The sequence below is a fragment of the Salmo salar genome, chromosome 15 (assembly GCF_965601325.2).
Source record: "Salmo salar chromosome 15, fSalSal1, whole genome shotgun sequence".
Lineage (NCBI taxonomy): Eukaryota > Metazoa > Chordata > Actinopteri > Salmoniformes > Salmonidae > Salmo > Salmo salar.
Genome location: NC_138305.1, coordinates 38,711,670 through 38,732,968, shown reverse-complemented (window position 1 = coordinate 38,732,968; position 21,299 = coordinate 38,711,670). Strand labels below are relative to the sequence as shown.

The window sequence follows — 21,299 nt, the reverse complement described above, 5'->3', positions numbered from 1 at the left end:
TTTGCCAAAAGGCACCTAAAGGACTATCAGACCATGAGAAACAGGATTCTCTGGTCTGATGAACCCAAGATTGAACTCTTTGGCCTGAATGCCAAGCGTCACGTCTAGAGGAAACCAGGCACCATCCCTACGGTGAAGTATGGTGGTGGCAGCATCATGCTGTGGGGACATTCTTCAGGGGCAGAGACTGGGAGACCAGTCAGGATTGAGGAAAAAAATGAACAGAGCAAAGTACAGAGAGATCATGGATGAAAACTTGCTCCAGAGCGACTGGGGCGAAGGTTCACCTTCCAACAGGATGACCCTAATCTCACAGCCAAGATAACGCAGGAGTGGCTTCGGGACAAGTCTCTGAATGTCCTTGAGTTGCCCAGGCAGAGTCCGGACATGAACCCGATCGAACATCTCTGGAGAGACCTGAAAATAGCTGTGCAGCGACACTACCCATCCAACCTAACCGAGCTTGAGAGGATCTGCAGAGAATGGGAGAAACTCCCAAAATACAGGTGTGCCAAGCTTGTAGCGTCATACCCAAGAAGAATCGAGGCTGTAATCGCTGCCAAAGGTGCTTCACCAAAGTACTGAGTAAAGGGTCTGAATACTTATGTAAATGGGATAGTCTTTTTGCTTTGTCATTATGGGGTATTGTTTGTAGATTGATGAGGGATAGATTTTTAAATAAATTGTAAACATAAAGTATCGAAAATGTCAAGGGTCTGAATTCTTTCCGAATGCACTGTATGTTTTCTTTTTTTACTGACAAATAAAATCAACCAATCCAAACTGTGCCGCAGCCAATTGATGAATGGAAAGAGACATCTGTTACAAAACACCAAAAAGTTGAATGACATTCTGAGATTGTTGAGCCAAGCCTTCAATACTGGGTGAGCCTACAAGGTAGGGAGGGATGTATTTTCTGTTTGTTGAGCTTGACAGTCTATTTATTGTGGTGTTGAAAACGCAAACCATAATATTAAAGTGCCCAAAGTCAGTATGCTTTGTTTATTGGTTGTATGGTGCATTGACATTTGTTACATATATTTTATATTATTATAAATATGCCATCAAAATGTAGAACATCTGATTTCCCCCTAGCTGATCATTGTCTGCAGCTGGCTCTGATCGTAGTGTAAATGAAACAGGCAGGGAGAGGGAGCTCGTCTGTGGTGGCGGTGAACCCTCAACTTTCTGGCCCGTAGCCCTACGTGGTATGTGCCACACAAGTGGCAAAGTTGATATCTGCGTTTATAAACACAGGGTCGCTACAGTTATTGTTTTTCATTGTATGAGGGGCAGGGTCTTCAATTTATTTTATGACACCTTTAGTTGGACTAGCCCCCTCCCCAGTAAATTTCGATCTGTCCCTAATACAAGTTTCATGTGCAGTTGTTCCCAGTCTGTGTTATCAATGGAGGGCGCCAGTGGTCTGTGTATCTTTCATTTCAGTAGAATGAAGAAGATACTAAAGATACAGTAGCCTGGATGAGGCAGTGATTTAGGACTACTATGGATACATATCTAGCTTCTGTGAAATTTGAAGTGACATGAATAAAATAGTTACCACCTCTGAATTATCATGTTGAATATAAACCCAAAAGACACAAACTAAGTTACATTCCAAGAGAGGCTAAGTGTTTTTTAATAAATCCATGAATTATTTATTACATTACCTCACTGAGGACTTAATTGGAATGTTAATTCAAATGACATCCCACAAAGGAATTTACTGCAAATAATTTTAAATAACAGGACCATTCAGAACACTAAAACACTAGGTGGGTATCAGATATTTCTTAGTCTAAATGGGTACGACTGTTGAGAAATCACTTTGTAAGACAATTGTGTTTGGGGCAGCTGATATACAGAATTTCATTATTAATTTATGATTTTTTTCTAGATCTCTGGACATTCATTGGCCGCTTTGGCGAGCAATAAATCCGCAATGGATTGTGGGTAAATTGGTACTAACAGGCTGATCTACAAATAATCAGTAGTTAGGTGATTTGTAGATCAGATCAGTCAGCTGGCAGTTTCCAACTGCAACGCAGTCGATGTGGCACAAGCCCATTCACTCTTCAGTCCCAGATGTCTTCTTCTGAGAGAGGACCAGATCCTTTACCTCGCTGGTTAGGGAGACCAGCTCCTTCCGGATGGCCTCTGCCTCGTCCCCCTCCTCTGGGTTCTCTCCCTCCCCCTGCTCCTGCTTTTTCCCCTGGCTCTGGCTCACCAACCTCTTAACCACCAGACCCTGGTAGCCCGTCAGCAGCTTGTGCTGCTCCTGGAACAACCACACCCGTCCAAAAGCTTCAGTATGACGTCATCTTAAAAATTGTGTCAATTGTAAACAGGTTACAATGTAAGTGTTGCAGAAACAGATCACCATAGGTCCCCCATAGAGCTAATCAAAAACATCCCAATAACATAAAAGGCTGCAAATATACACAATTCTAACTATTACTGGTATAATAACACCAGCAATTTAGTGTAATGCATTATCAATGAGAACCAAGGAGAAAAGGAGCAGTACCTCAGAGACACGGCCCACCAGAGTCCCTATGATCTGGGGGACACAGCGTCCGGGGGCGTGCAGCATGCAGTGGGTGCTGGCCTGGAAGAGAAGCACACTGGTCAGGTGGAGAATCAGGGCTGGGTCCTCAGTCTCCTTCAGCTGCTCTATCAGAGCCTGGCGGTGCAGGAACAGGGCCTGTCTATAGGAACCAGAACAACACACACTGCCCAGTCAGACAATGACCCAGGTCCATGATTATAGACAAGGTAAATGCTTGGACTTAATTTGCTCTCTTTACCTTTCTCTTTTCTTGTCTCCCTTCTTCAGCATGAATCCACACACCGCAACTGCCGTTTCTATATTGGTTAAAAAATCTTCAATTGTCTGAAAATAAAAATAAAATATCAATAGTGTCAGAAAAGCTTTCCATGCATATGATACATATATGAGAGAGCAATCTCAAAGTACTTTTCTTTGTTTTATAACATCTGCAATGATAAGTAGTAAACCTCCAACTGAATGAACATAACTTACCTTTCCATTCAGACTGTTGTGCACTTTCATAAGAGGCCCTTTGGTTTCCACTGGAAACATTCCTAATATCTTCACTCTGACCTAAAGGGAGATACATTGACATGCATTGTGACATTTGGGAATGTGCAGTACATGGATGAAGCCTCACTAAAGTACTCGACCAACAGGTTTGAACAGGCTTGGAATGACAAGCTGAGAGGAGACCTAACCTCATTGGTGATAGAGCTGGGATTCTCTGCTGACATCATGAGTTCAGCAGCCATGAAATTCACCAGGATGTTGGTGACGTCCGTGCACACTGTCTTCAGGACGTACTTGGCAATGTGGACCTGGGTCTCATCTGTGGACTCAAATAATGATGGATCAGTTGATGTTTATGCTGCATTACTAGGTTTTTCATTCAATGAGGATTACCTGTACTTCTGTTGGAGTTAAATAAAGCAGTTTACCAGAGAAGAGCTTGGTCCCTTTCTCAAAGAGCCTGATGTTGTTGTACAGGTTGGAGAGCTCCTCCTGGAAGTCTTTCACACTTCTCTTCTTTGTCACCCCGGTCGTGGAGCTAGTGGAAGACATGAACACAGTCCGAACCACCTCCTGGTAGGTCTTAGTCAAAGGCCTGCAGACAGAGCAAGACTCTTGCATGTTAAAACTGGCGCATTGATGCACAGTATTTATTTTGTGTGTTGAGTAAAGGGGTTAAAACATTGCGCTTGAAAGTGATTGTAACTGATCGTTGAGTGTGACAGGAATCCCTACCTTACTAAATGCTCTGCCAACTCAGAGAGGATTTCTTCGGGGCAGTCACACACTCTCTCTTCTAGGACAGCAGTGATCTCCTCCAGGGCCATGAAGGGGACTTCAGTCTGTTTGTTACGATCTGCAAAAGAGTGAAAGAAAAATATAATTGGCCTTAATGAGTACTTCAGTTAACTTGGTCTTACACTAACAGGCTTAATCACCCAGGGGAGCAATCTCCTCCAACACAACTGTTAAGATCTCATTACAGAGGACTACCTCACTGAACAAACAATGTAATACTGTACATTAATTGACATAGGGTTTTATTGTGCACACCCACAATAACTTCAGCCTGTGATCCAAACTGGAGCAGTGCTACATAGTGAATTCAGTGTGGAACCCAGGCAACATAATGACTGTAGTCGTACTTTGTGGGGTGACTGCTGTCTCCTCGTCACTGTCATCGTCCCTCCTGCCCTTCTTCTTCGTTTTGCGTATCCTGACCTCTCTGGCGTTGCATCCTCCACCACCTCCTTTACTGCCACTGCCCTCTAGGAAGCAAAACAATATCAGAGTCAAACAATTAATTAACACTCTCTGCAGGGTCTGCAGAAAGCAGATGTTTCAGGTTTTCAGGGATGCAGTATTTTTAACCTAACTTCCGTTTTTCCTGAAAAATGGATGTGGGGTCTCCACTCAGGCGTCTTTTTACACCTGCTACGTTAGGTTAATTAATGAATAACAGGGAATTGACCAGGAGTCAAATCTCTCCAACTACCCAGCAGAAAATACCTGGGCTTAGAAGAGTTTATCATGTCTAGTTGATAACCTAACAGACATTTTCTAGAGAGATTAGAATGAGGCCTAGCCTGTACTACCTGTAGTCTTTTTCCTCCTCTCCGCCTCCCTCTTCTCTTTTTTGGAGGGGGCTGTATTTTCTGTCATCATAGCGCCTTGCTTGAGATCGTCTTCAGTTATCAGGAAAACAGGGTTGTTCTTGGCTTCCTGAAAGAGAACAGCATGGAATTGATGAAGTGGAAAGGATTTACTGACTTTATTGTCGCCATGGGGAAATTTTGTTGCAGTGTCATGTACACGTTTAAAGTGGTGTTTAAATACAAACCAAATTGACAAAATAACTTTCACAACAGTTACATACCAATAAAAAGAGACTAGCCTGCTGGCCTAACTGGGTCGAAAGGAACATTAGCTCGAGCTATTTAGGAGGGATATCACACCTGGCACAAATTATTGTCTAGTTCTGTTTTTCATGTCGTGGAGTTGGCCTGGCGGTATACTGTATTTTACTGTATGAAAAAAAATTATACACTGCTCAAAAAAATTAAGGGAACACTAAAATAACACATCCTAGATCTGAATGAATGAAATAATCTTATTAAATACTTTTTCTTTACATAGTTGAATGTGCTGACAACAAAATCACACAAAAATAATCAATGGAAATCCAATTGATCAACCCATGGAGGTCTAGATTTGGAGTCACACTCAAAATTAAAGTGGAAAACCACACTACAGGCTGATCCAACTTTGATGTAATGTCCTTAAAACAAGTCAAAATGAGGCTCAGTAGTGTGTGTGGCCTCCACGTGCCTGTATGACCTCCCTACCACGCCTGGGCATGCTCCTGATGAGGTGGCGGATGGTCTCCTGAGGGATCTCCTCCAAGACCTGGACTAAAGAATCCGCCAACTCCTGGACAGTCTGTGGTGCAACGTGGCGTTGGTGGATGGAGCGAGACATGATGTCCCAGATGTGCTCAATTGGATTCAGGTCTGGGGAACGGGTGGCCCAGTCCATAGCATCAATGCCTTCTTCTTGCAGGAACTGCTGACACACTCCAGCCACATGTGGTCTAGCATTGTCTTGCATTAGGAGGAACCCAGGGCCAACCGCACCAGCATATGGTCTCACAAGGGGTCTGAGGATCTCATCTCGGTACCTAACGGCAGTCAGGCTACCTCTGGCGAGCACATGGAGGGCTGTGCGTCCCCCCAAAGAAATGCCACCCCACACCATGACTGACCCACCGCCAAACCGGTCATGCTGGAGGATGTTGCAGGCAGCAGAACGTTCTCCACGGCGTCTCCAGACTCTGTCACGTCTGTCACATGTGCTCAGTGTGAACCTGCTTTCATCTGTGAAGAGCACAGGGCGCCAGTGGCGAATTTGCCAATCTTGGTGTTCTCTGGCAAATGCCAAACGTCCTGCACGGTGTTGGGCTGTAAGCACAACCCCCACCTGTGGACGTCGGGCCCTCATACCACCCGCATGGAGTCTGTTTCTGACCGTTTGAGCAGACACATGCACATTTGTGGCCTGCTGGAGGTCATTTTGCAGGGCTCTGGCAGTGCTCCTCCGGCTCCTCCTTGCACAAAGGCGGAGGTAGCGGTCCTGCTGCTGGGTTGTTGCCCTCTTACGGCCTCCTCCACGTCTCCTGATGTACTGGCCTGTCTCCTGGTAGCGCCTCCATGCTCTGGACACTAGGCTGACAGACACAGAAAACCTTCTTGCCACAGCTCGCATTGATGTGCCATCCTGGATGAGCTGCACTACCTAAGCCACTTGTGTGGGTTGTAGACTCCGTCTCATGCTACCACTAGAGTGAAAGCACCGCCAGCATTCAAAAGTGACCAAAACATCAGCCAGGAAGCATAGGAACTGAGAAGTGGTCCGTGGTCACCACCTGCAGAACCACTCCTTTATTGGGGGTGTCTTGCTAATTGCCTATAATTTCCACCTGTTGTCTATTCCATTTGCACAACAACATGTGAAATGTATTGTCAATCAGTGTTGCTTCCTAAGTGGACAGTTTGATTTCACAGAAGTGTGATTGACTTGGAGTTACATTGTGTTGTTTAAGTGTTCCCTTTATTTTTTTTGAGCAGTGTATATATGATATACCGGTATTGATGAAGGGACCGGTTTGGGTTTTTACTTTACCTTCTATACCGGTATTTGAATGTTTGGTTTGTTAAATGTGATGCCATGTGTAATATCAATTTTTATAGTTTACTTTGCTACTTGAGTCATCTCTCTCTGCTCTTTCTTTCCGTGCCACTTTCCACAGACCTAGCCATGCCCCCTGTCATTCAAGGAAAGCATTTGATGTTCCTCAACCACAAGACATTTGCTTCAGTCTGCTTGTTCAATGCAGCACATGCAACAATGTTCATGACAACAATGCTGTTTTCACTTTGCTTCTTAATATAAATCCACTAGCGTTCTATAATGACACTATTAGTTTGTGTATCTTAAATCAGCAAACAGCTAGTTTGTCTTTTCTTAGCAAGTTGCCCTAAATCTTGTGAGATGCTAATTGTTAGCTGCTAATGCTAATAGCTAGCTAATAAATGTACTGAGTAAGAGCAAACGTAGCTAGCTAATACAGCCTGATAATACCAGTGATGGTGTAGACCTAAATCAGCATGTTGTTTGTGCAACAGTATCTTCTAAATCAAAGAGGAATATGCAAAGGAAGAATATGTTAGCTACATGAAGTAGCTAATAAAAAACATGTAATGTAGCCAAACCTTATAGTGTACCCTAGGAAACACTTATCAGCACTTTAGTTCCTACCCTGTCAAAATAACTCCTCCCTGGCATGTTAATTAATTGTCATCTCAAACACTGTATTCCATGTGCCCACTATTATATTCTAACTATAGAATTAGAATAGTCATTCTATTTCCATGATTCCAACAGTTTCTCTAATTTGCAAGTCAAATCGCAATTGCAACATTAGGTTAAAAATAAGTCCTAGATTATTTGCCCATATCGTGCAGCCCTACGTGTGGAAATTCTCTCAATTGAGCAGTGGTAAGTAAAAATACTTTAAAGTACTACTTAAGTCATTTTTTTTGGTTTCTGTACTTTACTATTTTTGACAGCTTTTACTTCACTATATTCCTAAAGAAAATACTGTACTTTTTACTCCATACATTTTCCCTGACACCTAAAAGTACATTTTGAATGCTTAGCAGGACAGGAAAATGGTCCAATTCACACACTTGTCCAGAGAACATCCCTGGTCATCTACTACCTCTGATCTGGAGGACTCACTAAACAGAAATGCTTTGTTTGTAAATGATGTCCGAGTGTTGGAGTGTGCCCCTGGCTATCCATAAATTAAAAAGAAAAGAAAAGGGTGACATCTGGTTTGCTTAATATAAGGAATTTGAAATTATTTATACTTTTACTTTTGATACTTAAGTACATTTGATCAATTACATGTACTTTTGATACTTAAGTATATTAAAAAATATATACTTTTAGACTTTTACTCATGTAGTATGTTACTGGGTGACTTGACCTTGAGTAATTTTCTATTAACATATCTTTACTTTTACTCAAGTATGACAATTGGGTACTTTTTCCACCACTACAATTGAGTACAGGAAATGCAGAAATGATAAGTGCTGAAATTTGTTTTGGTTGAAGTTGAATTTAACAGTATAAGACAGTCAGGATAGAGAAAGACTCATTGAAATCACTGTGTTGCCACCCTAGGATCACTCACTACTCATAAAGCAAATGTACAACTTTTATTATTCAAAAACTAAAAATACCGTCCAATTTAACAAAAAATATTGTGATATAATATTTTGGCCACAACGCCCAACCCTACCGTGGTGCCCTATACCTGCACCCAGAGGGGAGTAGTTCAAAGACACAGCTATACACGGAGTGTACAACTCATTAAGAACACCTTCCTAATAATGAGTTGAACCTCCACCCCCTTTTACCTTCAGAACAGCCTCAATTCGTCAGGGCATGGACTCTATAAGGTGTCGAAAGCATTCCACAGGGATGCTGGCCCATGTTGACCCTAATGCTTCCCACAGTTGGGTCAAGTTGGCTGGATGTCCTTTGGGTGGTGGACCATTCTTGATACACACAGGTAACTAACTGTTCAGCGTGAAAAACCCAGCAGTGTTGCAGATCTTGAAACAAACCGGTGCGCCTGGCACCTACTACCATACCCCATTCAAAGGCAATTCAATATTTTGTCTTGCCCATTCACCCTCTGAATGGCACACACACACAATCTATGTCTCAAGGCTTAAAAATCCTTCTTTATCCTGTCTCCTCCCCTTCCTCTACACTGATTGAAGTGGATTTAACAGGTGACATATATAAGGTATAATAGCTTTTACATGGATTCACCTGGTCAGTCTCATGGAAAAAGTAGGTGTTCTTAATGTTTTGTACAATTAGTGTATCTCCATCTCAAAAGGCGATGACAATCTGCCGATCAGGTAACTTCATGACAGGTGTGATATACCTTCTGAGCTTTATGCTGCATAGTTTCCTCAAAGAGACAGAGACAGTTGCTGATGAACTTCTCGCTGACCACCACGGTGTCTCCCAGGACCCTGGCAGTCGACTGCACGTTGGTCGTTCTCATGGCCTCGTTGATTATGATGCCAACGTCTTCCATGGACAGACAGCTGGGCAGAATGGGCTACATGTCAAAAGCAGAGGGAGCACATGTGACACTAAGTGACTCAAGAAAATACAGTGCATTCAGAAAGTATTCAGACCCCTTGACTTTTTCCACAATTTGTTACGTTACAGCCTTATTCTAAAATGTATTACCCCATAATGACAAAGCAAAAACAGGGTTTTAGAATAATAAAAAAACTTAAATATCACATTTACATAAGTATTCAGACCCTTTACTCAGTACTTTGGTGAAGCACCTTTGGCAGCGATTACAGCCTCGAGTCTTCTTGGGTATGACGCTACAAGCTTGGCACACCTGTATTTTGAGAGTTTCTCTCATTCTCTGCAGATCCTCTCAAGCTCGGTTAGGTCGGATGGGTAGTGTCGCTGCACAGATATTTTCAGGTCTCTCCAGAGATGTTCGATCGGGTTCAAGTTCTGACTCTGGTTGGGCAACTCAAGGACATACAGAGACTTGTCCCGAAGCCACTCCAGCGTTATCTTGGCTGTGTGCTTAGGGTCATCCTGTTGGAAGGTGAACCTTCGCCCCAGTCGCTCTGGAGCAGGTTTTCATCAAGGATCTCTCTGTACTTTGCTCTGTTCATCTTTCCCTCGATCAAGACTAGTCTCCCAGTCTCTGCTGCTGAAAAACGTCCCCACAGCATGATACTGTCACCACCATGCTTCACCGTAGGGATGGTGCCTGGTTTCCTCCAGACGTGACGCTTGGCATTCAGGCCAAAGAGTTCAATCTTGGGTTCATCAGACCAGAGAATTTTGTTTTTCATGGTCAGAGTCCTTTAGGTGCTTTTTGGCAAACTCCAAGCAGGCTGTTATGTGCCTTTTACTGAGCAGTGGCTTCCATCTGGCCACCCTACCATAAAGGCCTGATTGGTGGAGTGCTGCAGAGATGGTTGTCCTTCTGGAATGCTCTCCCATCTCCACAGAGGAACTCTGGAGCTCTTTCAGAGTGACCATCGGGTTCTTGGTCACCTGCCGGACCAAGGCCCTTCTCCCCCGATTGCTCAGTTTGGCCGGGCAGCCAGCTCTAGGAAGTCTTGGTGGTTCCAAACTTCTTCCATTTAAGAATGATGGAGGCCACTGTGTTCTTTGGGACCTTCAACGCTGCAGAAATGTTTTGGTACCCTTCCCCAGATCTGTGTCTCGACACAATCCTGTCTTGGAGCTCTACCGACAATTCCTTCTACATATTTCAGTTGTATTTTGTTATATAAATTGGCAAAAATGTTTTTTTTTGGTTTGTCATTATGGAGTAGTGTGTGTAGATTGATGAGGAAAAAAACGAGTTAATACATTTTAGAATAAGGCTGTAACGTAACAATGTGGAAGAAGTCAAAGGGTCAGAATACTTTCCGAAGGCACTGTATATTTTAAATGTGACAAGTTAGTTACTGAGCAAAATCAACAAATTATGCTATAAATTATTTTTGTGATTTGGCAGAGAACGATTGATAAAGCAGGTTGGTATGGACCTGCACATCGGCCCATGTGGCAGAGTTGACAGCCTCCTCCACAGAAGCCTCCACCTGGTCTACCAGGGCCTGGCCTACACAGGCTGCCCTGAGAAACAGCAGCTTGCTGGACTTTAAACGTTTCTTGATGTAGCTCACTGGGTCAGGGATGCCAAGTCTGATCAAAGAATCAAACTCTGTGTGGAGGGAACAGAGGACATATTTGAGGGTACAAATCAGGTTTTAGGCAGATTTCCAGTATGGAAATTATGAAAAATAAATATTGCAACCAATAAGCTTAGTATATCCCCTAAATAATCTAAGATGGGAGTACCTAAATAGCCGTTCTGCTTGAGGAAGGAGTCCACCCAGGAATTCTGTGTTTTGGAGTAGATGTCAGGGATGTAGACAGCTTTGTCCTGCCGGCCCCCCACCACGGTGCCTTTCAGACGGCCAGTATTCACCAGCTCCTCCAAAACAGCTGGGGACCAAAAGTAAGCTGAACAATAGCATGACATACAACTGCATTTGATTGATTAGGCGTACTCAAAACATTGTTTGTACAGAACACACAGATCAAATCATTATACACCTAAAACACAGTACAGTACTGACAATTCAGCTTGGTCTGAATTTTAAAACAACAGAAGGAACAGGTACTTACAGTAGAGAAGATGTTCCTGAAAACCATAGACGCCAATCACATTACCAACTGGTGTTGGCCTACAAAAGGAACTCAAAGGAATTAAGTATTAGGAGCAGTGCGGGAAAAAAAATAAGACAGTGTTGGTTAAAAAAGCAAGACAGGTAGGGATTGGTATGGAACATACCGGGTCACTGCACTGAAAAGCCCACGGATGCGAGCTCCATGGCGAGAGACAAATGCAGGGGTAAATAAGACTCCCCTGTTGTACTCATCCATCTGGCCTTGGATGACTTTCCCAAGGCGCTTCGACAGCTCCTACGAGACACAGCATAGCACACAATCAGACAAAGTGGTTAACATTTCAGATAACTGTGTGTACAGGTCCATACATGCACCTCAAGCTGAAACTCAAGCTACCGACGAAGCACACAGATACTTAAATTTCAAAAGACTATTGATATCAAAGTATAAACATGATTAAAAACAGATATTTTCTGTAAGCAACACCTCAAATATAGAAGACGGGGTGGTATTGACAAGGAGACAGAGGTGGCTCTAGACTCACGGTTAGTGCTATCCGGTATCCTTGGGACGTCCCTACCCTAAACACTAACCCTTACCTTAAGCATTTTGAATTTCAACTTAAATGGGGTGACGTCAGAGTTGGGACGTCCCAAGGACCACATTTAGACTTTTTTTCCCCCTTGCCTCACCTCAGTCAGGAAGTCCCCTGGAAGGTCATAGTTTTTACATAGTTCTGGGATATTCACAAAGCCTGCCTCTTGTAGTTTATCATTCACCTCCTCAGAAACTCGATTCAGGTAGTTTCTAGAAGACAGGGGGAATTCAGAACAAATCTAATAGCCCAGTAGTTGACAGTACTACAATGAAAAAATGTGTTGTGTGAAAAGTCCTACTCACTGATCGATAAGCTGCCCCAGCACCAGCTGAATGCTTTTATCAGATCTTGCGATGTCATTTGCTCTGGCCTCAACATGAACCCAATCAACGTTGATAAGCTGTAAACAATAATAAAAAAGCATTATTGTCAGAAACATTTAACTACAGTGCTACACACTAGGAAGAGGAATTAGTAGTACTGCAGAGTGACACACACCTTCTGTAGATCCACAATGTTGACCCGACCTTTGGAAAGCAGAAACAAGATTTTTTTTTATTTTTTAAATCTATGTCACCATAATAGTATTATATATACAGTTGACCTGACTCAGTTACACCAGCTCTGTCAGGAGGAATGGGCCAAAATTCACCCAACTTACTGTGGGAAGCTTGTGGAAGGCTACCCGAAATGTTTCACCCAAGTTAAACAATTTAAAGGCATTGCTACCAAATACTTATTGAGTATGTAAACTTCTGACCCACTGGGAATGTGATGAAATAAATAAAAGCTGAAATAAATCTCTACTATTATTCTAACATTTCACATTCTTAAAAGAAAGTGGTGCAAAGAAAAGGTCCTAACTGACCTAAGACAGGGAATTTTTACTAGGATAAAATGTCAGGAATTGTGAAAAACTGAGTTTAAATGTATTTGGCTAAGGTGTATGTAAACTTCCGACTTCAACTGTCTGTGTGTGTATATATACACTGCTCCAAAAAATAAAGGGAACACTAAAATAACACATCCTAGATCTGAATGAATGAAATAATCTTATTAAATTCTTATTTTCTTTACATAGTTGAATGTGCTGACAACAAAATCACACAAAAATAATCAATGGAAATCCAATTTATCAACCCATGGAGGTCTGGATTTGGAGTCACACTCAAAATTAAAGTGGAAAACCACACTACAGGCTGATCCAACTTTGATGTAATGTCCTTAAAACAAGTCAAAATGAGGCTTAGTAGTGTGTGTGGCCTCCACGTGCCTGTATGACCTCCCTACAACGCCTGGGCATGCTCCTGATGAGGTGGCGGATGGTCTGAGGGATCTCCTCCCAGACCTGGACTAAAGCATCCGCCAACTCCTGGACAGTCTGTGGTGCAACGTGGCGTTGGTGGATGGAGCGAGACATGATGTCCCAGATGTGCTCAATTGGATTCAGGTCTGGGGAACGGGTGGGCCAGTCCATAGCATCAATGCCTTCCTCTTGCAGGAACTGCTGACACACTCCAGCCACATGAGGTCTAGCATTGTCTTGCATTAGGGGGAACCCAGGGCCAACCGCACCAGCATATGGTCTCACAAGGGGTCTGAGGATCTCATCTCGGTACCTAATGGCAGTCAGGCTACCTCTGGCGAGCACATGGAGGGCTGTGTGGCCCCCCAAAGAAATGCCACCCCACACCATGACTGACCCACCGCCAAACCGGTCATGCTGGAGGATGTTGCAGGCAGCAGAACGTTCTCCACGGCGTCTCCAGACTCTGTCACGTCTGTCACATGTGCTCAGTGTGAACCTGCTTTCATCTGTGAAGAGCACAGGGCGCCAGTGGCGAATTTGCCAATCTTGGTGTTCTCTGGCAAATGCCAAACGTCCTGCACGGTGTTGGGCTGTAAGCACAACCCCCACCTGTGGACGTCGGGCCCTCATACCACCCTCATGGAGTCTGTTTCTGACCATTTGAGCAGACACATGCACATTTGTGGCCTGCTGGAGGTCATTTTGCAGGGCTCTGGCAGTGCTCCTCCTGCTCCTCCTTGCACAAAGGCGGAGGTAGCGGTCCTGCTGCTGGGTTGTTGCCCTCCTACGGCCTCCTCCACATCTCCTGATGTACTGGCCTGTCTCCTGGTAGCGCCTCCATGCTCTGGACACTACGCTGACAGACACAGCAAACCTTCTTGCCACAGCTTGCATTGATGTGCCATCCTGGATGAGCTGCACTACCTAAGCCACTTGTGTGGGTTGTAGACTCCGTCTCATGCTACCACTAGAGTGAAAGCACCGCCAGCATTCAAAAGTGACCAAAACATAAGCCAGGAAGCATAGGAACTGAGAAGTGGTCTGTGGTCACCACCTGCAGAACCACTCCTTTATTGGGGGTGTCTTGCTAATTGCCTATAATTTCCACCTGTTGTCTATTCCATTTGCACAACAGCATGTGAAATGTATTGTCAATCAGTGTTGCTTCCTAAGTGGACAGTTTGATTTCACAGAAATGTGTGTTTGACTTGGAGTTACATTGTGTTGTTTATGTGTTCCCTTTATTTTTTTGAGCAGTGTATATATATATATATAATTTAAAAAAAATGTAAACTAGGCAAGTCAGTTAAGAAGAAATTCTTATTTACAATGACGGCCTACACCGGCCAAACCCAGACGACGCTGGGCCATATGTGCGCCGCCCTATAGGACTTCCAATCACGGCCGGATGTGATACAGCCTGGAATCAAACCAGGGTGTCTGTAGTGACGCCTCTAGCACTGAGATGCAGTGCCTTAGACCGCTACGCCACTCGGGAGCCATGTAGGTCATTTAGCAGACGCTTTTATCCAAAGCGACTTAGTCATGCGTACGTATATTTTACATAAGGGTTGTCCTGGGAAAAGAAAGTACTACCCCGGCATTGCAAGCACCAAGCTCTACCAACTATCTAAGCTACAGAGGATGGTCTTTTACATAACCTTTTGTCCATGTCAATAAATGTAGGTGTATGTTAAACCTTGAACATCTACGCAACCATGATCTGAGATGAATGAGTGCAACACTTTTTTCCTTGACGACAAAGGTATTGGAATCAGAAGAAGGTTGCCTAGCCAACTGACCTCCATGGACGTAGAGCTCATCCCTTATCTCTCTACTGATTTGGGACGGGGTTATGTACTCTTTGCCATCAAGTGTGTGTACCACATCCAACTTCTTCTCTTCAACCAGCTTGGCAACGATTTCAATGCAGTTCCTCTCGGACAACCTGGGAAGGATTTACAGTAGAAGGGGTATTTAGACACAAAGATCCTAGAATTTAGTTCTATATGAAACTCTATGCATTTTGTAAAAAGGCCTTTCTTTCCCCTGGGATATGTTCCGGGATTCATCCAATAGCATTGAGGAGTTTACAGTCACGGGCTTCATCAATAAGTTCATAGAGGATGTTTTCCCCAGTGACCTTAAGATTGTATCCAAACCACAAACAATGGATTACAGGCAGTATCCCTACTGGGCTAGAACTACCTCTTACAAGGAATGGGTAACGGACATGGATGCATACAAGAAAGCCCACTACGACCTCCGACAAGACATCAAACATGTAAAAGGACAATATAGGAGGAAGGTGGAATCCTATTACACTGGCTCCGACGCTTGTTTTATTTATATAATGGATTACACAGGGAAACCCAGCCATGAGTTGCCCAGCGATGCAGAACTCCCAAACAAGCTAAATGCCTTTTATGCTTGTGTTTCCGGATGACTGATCTCACTCTCCGTGGCCGATGTGAGCAACCGTTTAAACAGGTTAACAATCACAAAGTGGAATACCTGCATGTGCAGACCAGCTGGCAAATGTCAAAGATATATTCAATCTCTCCTTGTCCCAGTCTGTAATCCCAACATGTTTCAAGGTGATCACCATTGTCTCCGTTCCCAAGAGCACCAAGGTAACCTGCCTAAATGACTACCGCCCTGTAGGACTCACATCTTTAATTATGAAGTACTTTGAAAGGCTGGTCATGACACACATCAACACCATCATCCATGACACCCTAGACCCACACCAAATAACTATGTGAGAATGCAGTTCATAGACTACAGCTCAGCATTCAATACCATAGTCCCCTCCAAGCTCATTACCAAGCTAGAGACCCTGGGACTGAACCCTTCCATCTACAACTGGATCCTGGACTTCCTGATGGGCCGGCCCCAGGTGGTGAGAGTAGGCAACAACACCTCAGCCACACTGAACCTCAACACGGGGCCCCCTTATGGGTGTGTGCTGACTCCACTCCTGTACTCACTTTAGTGGAGCGGCTCGATAGCTTCAAGTTCCTTAGCATCCACATTACTAACCATAGTCCACACACACCCACACAATCGTGAAGAAGGCATGGCAGCGCCTCTTCCCCGTTTGGAAGCTGCAAAGATTTGGCATGGGCCCTCAGATCTCAAAAAGTTCTACTGCTGCACCATCGAGAGAGCATCTTGACTGGCTGCATCACCACTTGGTATGGCAAATGCAACAGCCCTTGACCAAAGTGTCAGAGAGAGTGCTGCGGACATCCCAGTACATCATTGGGGCCAAGCTCCCTGCCATCCAAGACCTCAAGATCAGGCGGTGTCAGAGAAAGGCCCAAAAAATTGCCAAAAACCTCAGCCACCCAAGTCATAGACTATTCACTCTGCTACCATCTGAACAAACAGTACCGGAGCGTCAGCTCTGGGACAAACAGGCTTCGAGACAGCTTCTACCCCCAATGCATTAGACTGCTAAAAAAGTCAATTAATGGTACCCGATCTATCTGCACAAATGACCTTATCTTGCACTGACCCTACGCACACTCAATATACAGTGCATTTGGAAAGTACTCAGACCCCTTGACTTTTTCCACATTTTGTTACGTTACAGCCTTAATCTAAAATGGTTTACATAGTTTTTTCCCCCTCAATCTACACACAATACCATAATTACAAAGCTAAAAAAGGTTTAGACATTTTTGCAATAAAAATAAACTGAAAAATACATTTACATAAGTATTCAGATCCTTTACTCAGGACTTTGTTGAAGCACCTTTGGCAGCGATTACAACCTTGAGTTTTCTTGGGTATGATGCTCCAAGCTTGGTACACCTGTATTTGGGGAGTTTCTCACATTCTTCTCTGCAGATCTTCTCAAGCTCTGTCAGGTTGGATGGGGAGAGTCGCTGCACAGCTATTGTCAGGTCTCCAGAGATGTTCGATCGGGTCCGGGCTCTGGCTGGGCCACTCAAGTAGATTGAGACTTGTTCCGAAGACACTACTGCTCTGTCTTGGCTGTGTACTTAGGGTCATTGTCCTGTTGGAAGGTGAACCTTCGCCCCAGTCTGAGTTCCGGACGCTCTGGAGCAGGTTTTCATCAAGGATCTCTGTCCTTTGCTCCATTCATCTTCCCCTCGATCAAGACTAGTCTCCCAGTCCCTGCCGTTAAAAAACGTCCCCACAGCATGATGCTGCCACCACCATGCTTCACTGTAGGGATGGTGCCTGGTTTCCTCCAGACGTGATGCTTGGAATTCAGCCCAAAGAGTTCAATCTTGGTTTCATCAGACCAGATAATATTGTTTCTCATGGTCTGAGAGTCCTTTAGGTGCCTTTTGGCAAACTCCAAGCAGGCTGTCATGTGCCTTTAACTGAGGAGTGGCTTCCATCTGGCCACTCTACCATAAAAGCCTGATTGGTGGAGCGCTGCAGAGATGGTTGTCCTTCTATTTCAGTTGAAGGCATTCAGTTGTACAACTGACTAGGTATCCCCCTTTCCATTCCTGGAAGGTTCTCCCATCTCCACAGAGGAACTCTGGAGCACTGTCAGAGTGACCATCAGGTTCTTGTTCACTTCCCTGACCAAGGCCCTTCTCCCCTGATTGCTCAGTTCGGACGGGTGGCCAGCTCTAGAAAAAGTCTTGGTGGCTCCAAACTTCTTCCATTTAAGAATGATGGAGGCCACTGTGTTCTTAGGGACCTTCAATGCTGCAGAAATGTTTTGGTACCATTCCCCAGATCTGTGCCTTGAGACACAATCCTGTCTCGGAGCTCTACGGACAATTCCTTCGACCTCATGGCTTGGTTTTTTCTCTGACATGCACTGTCAACTGTTGGACCTTATATAGACTGGTGTGCGCCTTTCCAAATCATGTCCAATCAATTGAATTTACCACAGGTGGATCTCAAGGATGATCAATGGAAACAGGATAAACCTGAGCTCAATTTCGAGTCCCTCAGCAAAGGGTCTGAATACTTATGTACACTTCCATTTTAAAAAGTTTGGGGTCACTTAGAAATGTCCTTGTTTTTGGAAGATTTTGTCCATTAAAATAACATCAAATTGATCAGAAATACAGTGCAAACATTGTTAATGTTGTAAATGACTATTGTAGCAGGAAACGGCAGATTTTTTATGGTATATCTACATAGGCCCATTATCAGCAACCATCCCTCCTGTGTTCTAATGGCACGTTGTGTTAGCTAATCCAAGTTTATCATTTTAAAGGCTAAATGATCATTAGAAAACCCTTTTGCAATTATGATAGCACAGCTGAAAACGGTTGTGCTGATTAAAGAAGCAACAAAACTGGCCTTAAGACTAGTTGAGTATCTGGAGCATCAGCATTTGTGGGTCTGATTACAGGCTCAAAATGGCCAGAAACAAAAAACGTTCTTCTGAAACTTGTCAGTCTATTCTTGTTCTGAGAAATTAAGGCTATTCCTTGCAAGAAATTGCCCAGAAACTGAAGATCTCGTACAACGCTGTGTACTACTCCCTTCACAGAACAGAGCAAACTGGCTCAAGTCCTCAACTGGCAGCTTCATTAAATAGTACCCGCAAACACCAGTCTCACCATCAACAGTGAAGAGGCGACTCCGGGACGCTGGCCTTCTAGGCAAAGTTCCTCTGTCCAGTGTGTGTTCTTTTGCCCATCTTAATCTTTTCTTGTTATTGGCCAGTCTGAGATATGGCTTTTTCTTTGCAACTCCGCAGAGAAGGCCGCATCCCGGAGTCGCCTCTTCACTGTTGACGTTGAGACTGGTGTTTTGCGGGTACTATTTAATGAAGCTGCCAGTTGAGGACTTGTGTTTCTCAAACTAGACCCTAATGTACTTGTCCTTTTGCTCAGTTGTGCACTGGGGCCTCCCACTCTTCTTTCTATTCTGGTTAGAGCCAGTTTGTGCTTTTCTGTGAAGGGAGTAGTGCACTGCGTTGTACGAGAACTTCAGTTTGTTGGCAATGTCTCGCATGGAATAGCCTTCATTTCTCAGAACAAGAATAGACTGACGAGTTTCAGAAGAAAGATCTTTGTTTCTGGCCATTGTGAGCCTGTAATCAGACCCACAATTGCTGATGCTCCAGATACTCAACTAGTCTAAAGAAGGCCAGTTTTATTGCTTCTTTAACCGGCACAACAGTTTTCAGCTGTGCTAACATAATTGCAAAAGGGTTTTCTAATGATCAATTAGCCTTTTAAAAGGATAAACTTGGATTAGCTAACACAACGTGCCATTGGAACACAGGAGTGATGGCTGCTGATAATGGGCCTCTGTACGCCTATGTAGATATTGCATAAGAAAATCCGCCGTTTCCAGCCACAATAGTCATTTACAACATTAACAATGTCTACACTGTATTTCTGATCAATTTGATGTTATTTTAATGGACAAAAAAATTTGCTTTTCTTTCAAAACAAGGACATTTCTAAGTGACCCCAAACGTTTAAATGGCAGTGTAAATAAAGTATATATACACACACACACACACACTTGCAAAAAAAATCTAAAAACTTGTTTTCACTTTGTTATTATGGAATATGTAGGTAGAGGATATTTTTTTAACCAAATTTAGAATAAGGCTGTAACGTAACAAAATGAGGAACAAGTAAAGGGATCTGAATACTTCCCTGAATGCACTGTATATACACACTCACATGACAACAAACACTTATACACTCATAATTTCCTGCTACTCTGTTATTTATTTTACTGTTATGTATCCTGATGCCTATTCACTTTACCCTGCCTTCATGTACATACTGTATCTACCTCATACCGAGTATCTCTGCAAATTGATCTCGTACTGGTACTCCCTGTATAGCTCCATTCTTGTGTATTTTATTTTATTCCTCGTGTTACTATTTTATTTGTAACTTTGCATCGTCGGGAAGGACTTGTATGCACGCATTTCACGGTAAAGTCTACACCAGCTGTATTCGGTACATGTGACAAATAAGGTTACTATGTAACGTTACAAATCAAATTGCATCTCAATGTCTAGATTTAGCAGCTGTTTCCTATAAAAGGCCAGGGGTTCTGTTAACATTACCTAACAGACTATAGTTAACAGCTAGGTAATACAATATTAGTCCTGCTAAAAACTTCTGCAGGAAGCCCGTAGGCACAGTTTATTTTTAAGAATGTTTTATTTGTTATACTAACAAAAAACATGCACATAGGCACAGATAGCCAGCTAACGTTAGCTGTCCTACTAACGATAGCTGTCCTACTGGTTCAGCCCACCACACGTTAGCTCCAGTTAGCCAACTCGGACTGTAACATTAGTTATATGACTGCCCAGACATAAACAGTCAACAAGTCAGTTATCTAGCTAGCTAGCTAACTTACTAGTTACATCTGACTATAAAGTTCAGAGAAGCTAACTAACGACTCGAGTATCGTTAGTTATTTTGAAATAGCCAGCTGGCATTCGCTACCTCTGCACTGTGTCAGCAAACTGTGCTCTCTGGAAATCCGCTGCCAGACGTCTGATTTCTTCCCAGGCGGCTGCCATCGTATTTTTTGGTGTCTAAAACTATTCAACTACAGGTTTGCATGAGCGATAATCTTCAACTCTATGGCTATATGTAATTGCTACTAGCTAAACCCTGTTGTGCAAAGTACAATATCGTTAGCTAGTAGTGTAGGGAGTAATTCACACGTCAACATAACAGCAACGTAATACGGAAGGCCCGAGAGTCCAAACACCACCAGAATTTTTCCCACACATTTTTCCCGTAAACCCTCCTTCTTCCTCGCGTGTGACGTCACATAATTAAATTAATCATCATCTTCATCTGGAACCTGCACAGCACATCTTTGGGAAAACATCGAACAAACACACACCTTATTATATAGTCACACACATTTTTTTTTTTTTAAGTTTGTACAATTTCACTGATTCACACATTTTATTAGCCTGTTATTATTATAATAGCCTAATTTCATAAAAACTGCTTGAGAGCAGGAAATGCAAGCTAGCTACAAATGGTTTGAGTATGCATTGTTGTAAATTACTC

At 43.4% G+C, this 21,299-nt stretch overlaps 1 protein-coding gene across 2 annotated transcripts; it reads right to left on the bottom strand.

Annotated features, from left to right (window-relative positions):
- Positions 1–1,615: 1,615 nt before the first annotated feature.
- Positions 1,616–21,009, bottom strand: LOC106571328 (E3 UFM1-protein ligase 1). Of its 2 annotated transcripts, none has more exons than XM_014144268.3 (19): positions 20,718–21,009; positions 15,093–15,238; positions 12,480–12,508; positions 12,284–12,381; positions 12,076–12,190; positions 11,547–11,677; positions 11,381–11,439; positions 11,051–11,197; positions 10,738–10,913; positions 9,084–9,263; positions 4,660–4,786; positions 4,210–4,332; positions 3,800–3,920; positions 3,493–3,659; positions 3,253–3,383; positions 3,044–3,124; positions 2,808–2,893; positions 2,528–2,708; positions 1,616–2,278 (listed from the first exon to the last, which is right to left on the bottom strand). In XM_014144268.3, exons 1-19 carry the CDS (start codon positions 20,792–20,794, stop codon positions 2,069–2,071), a joined length of 2,385 nt encoding a protein of 794 aa, XP_013999743.2. In that variant the 5' UTR covers positions 20,795–21,009; the 3' UTR covers positions 1,616–2,068. The 2 variants fall into 2 exon arrangements, with proteins under 2 accessions (XP_013999743.2, XP_013999744.2); XM_014144269.3 differs by having other exon boundaries at positions 2,528–2,608.
- Between the last annotated feature and the right edge of the window lie 290 nt (positions 21,010–21,299).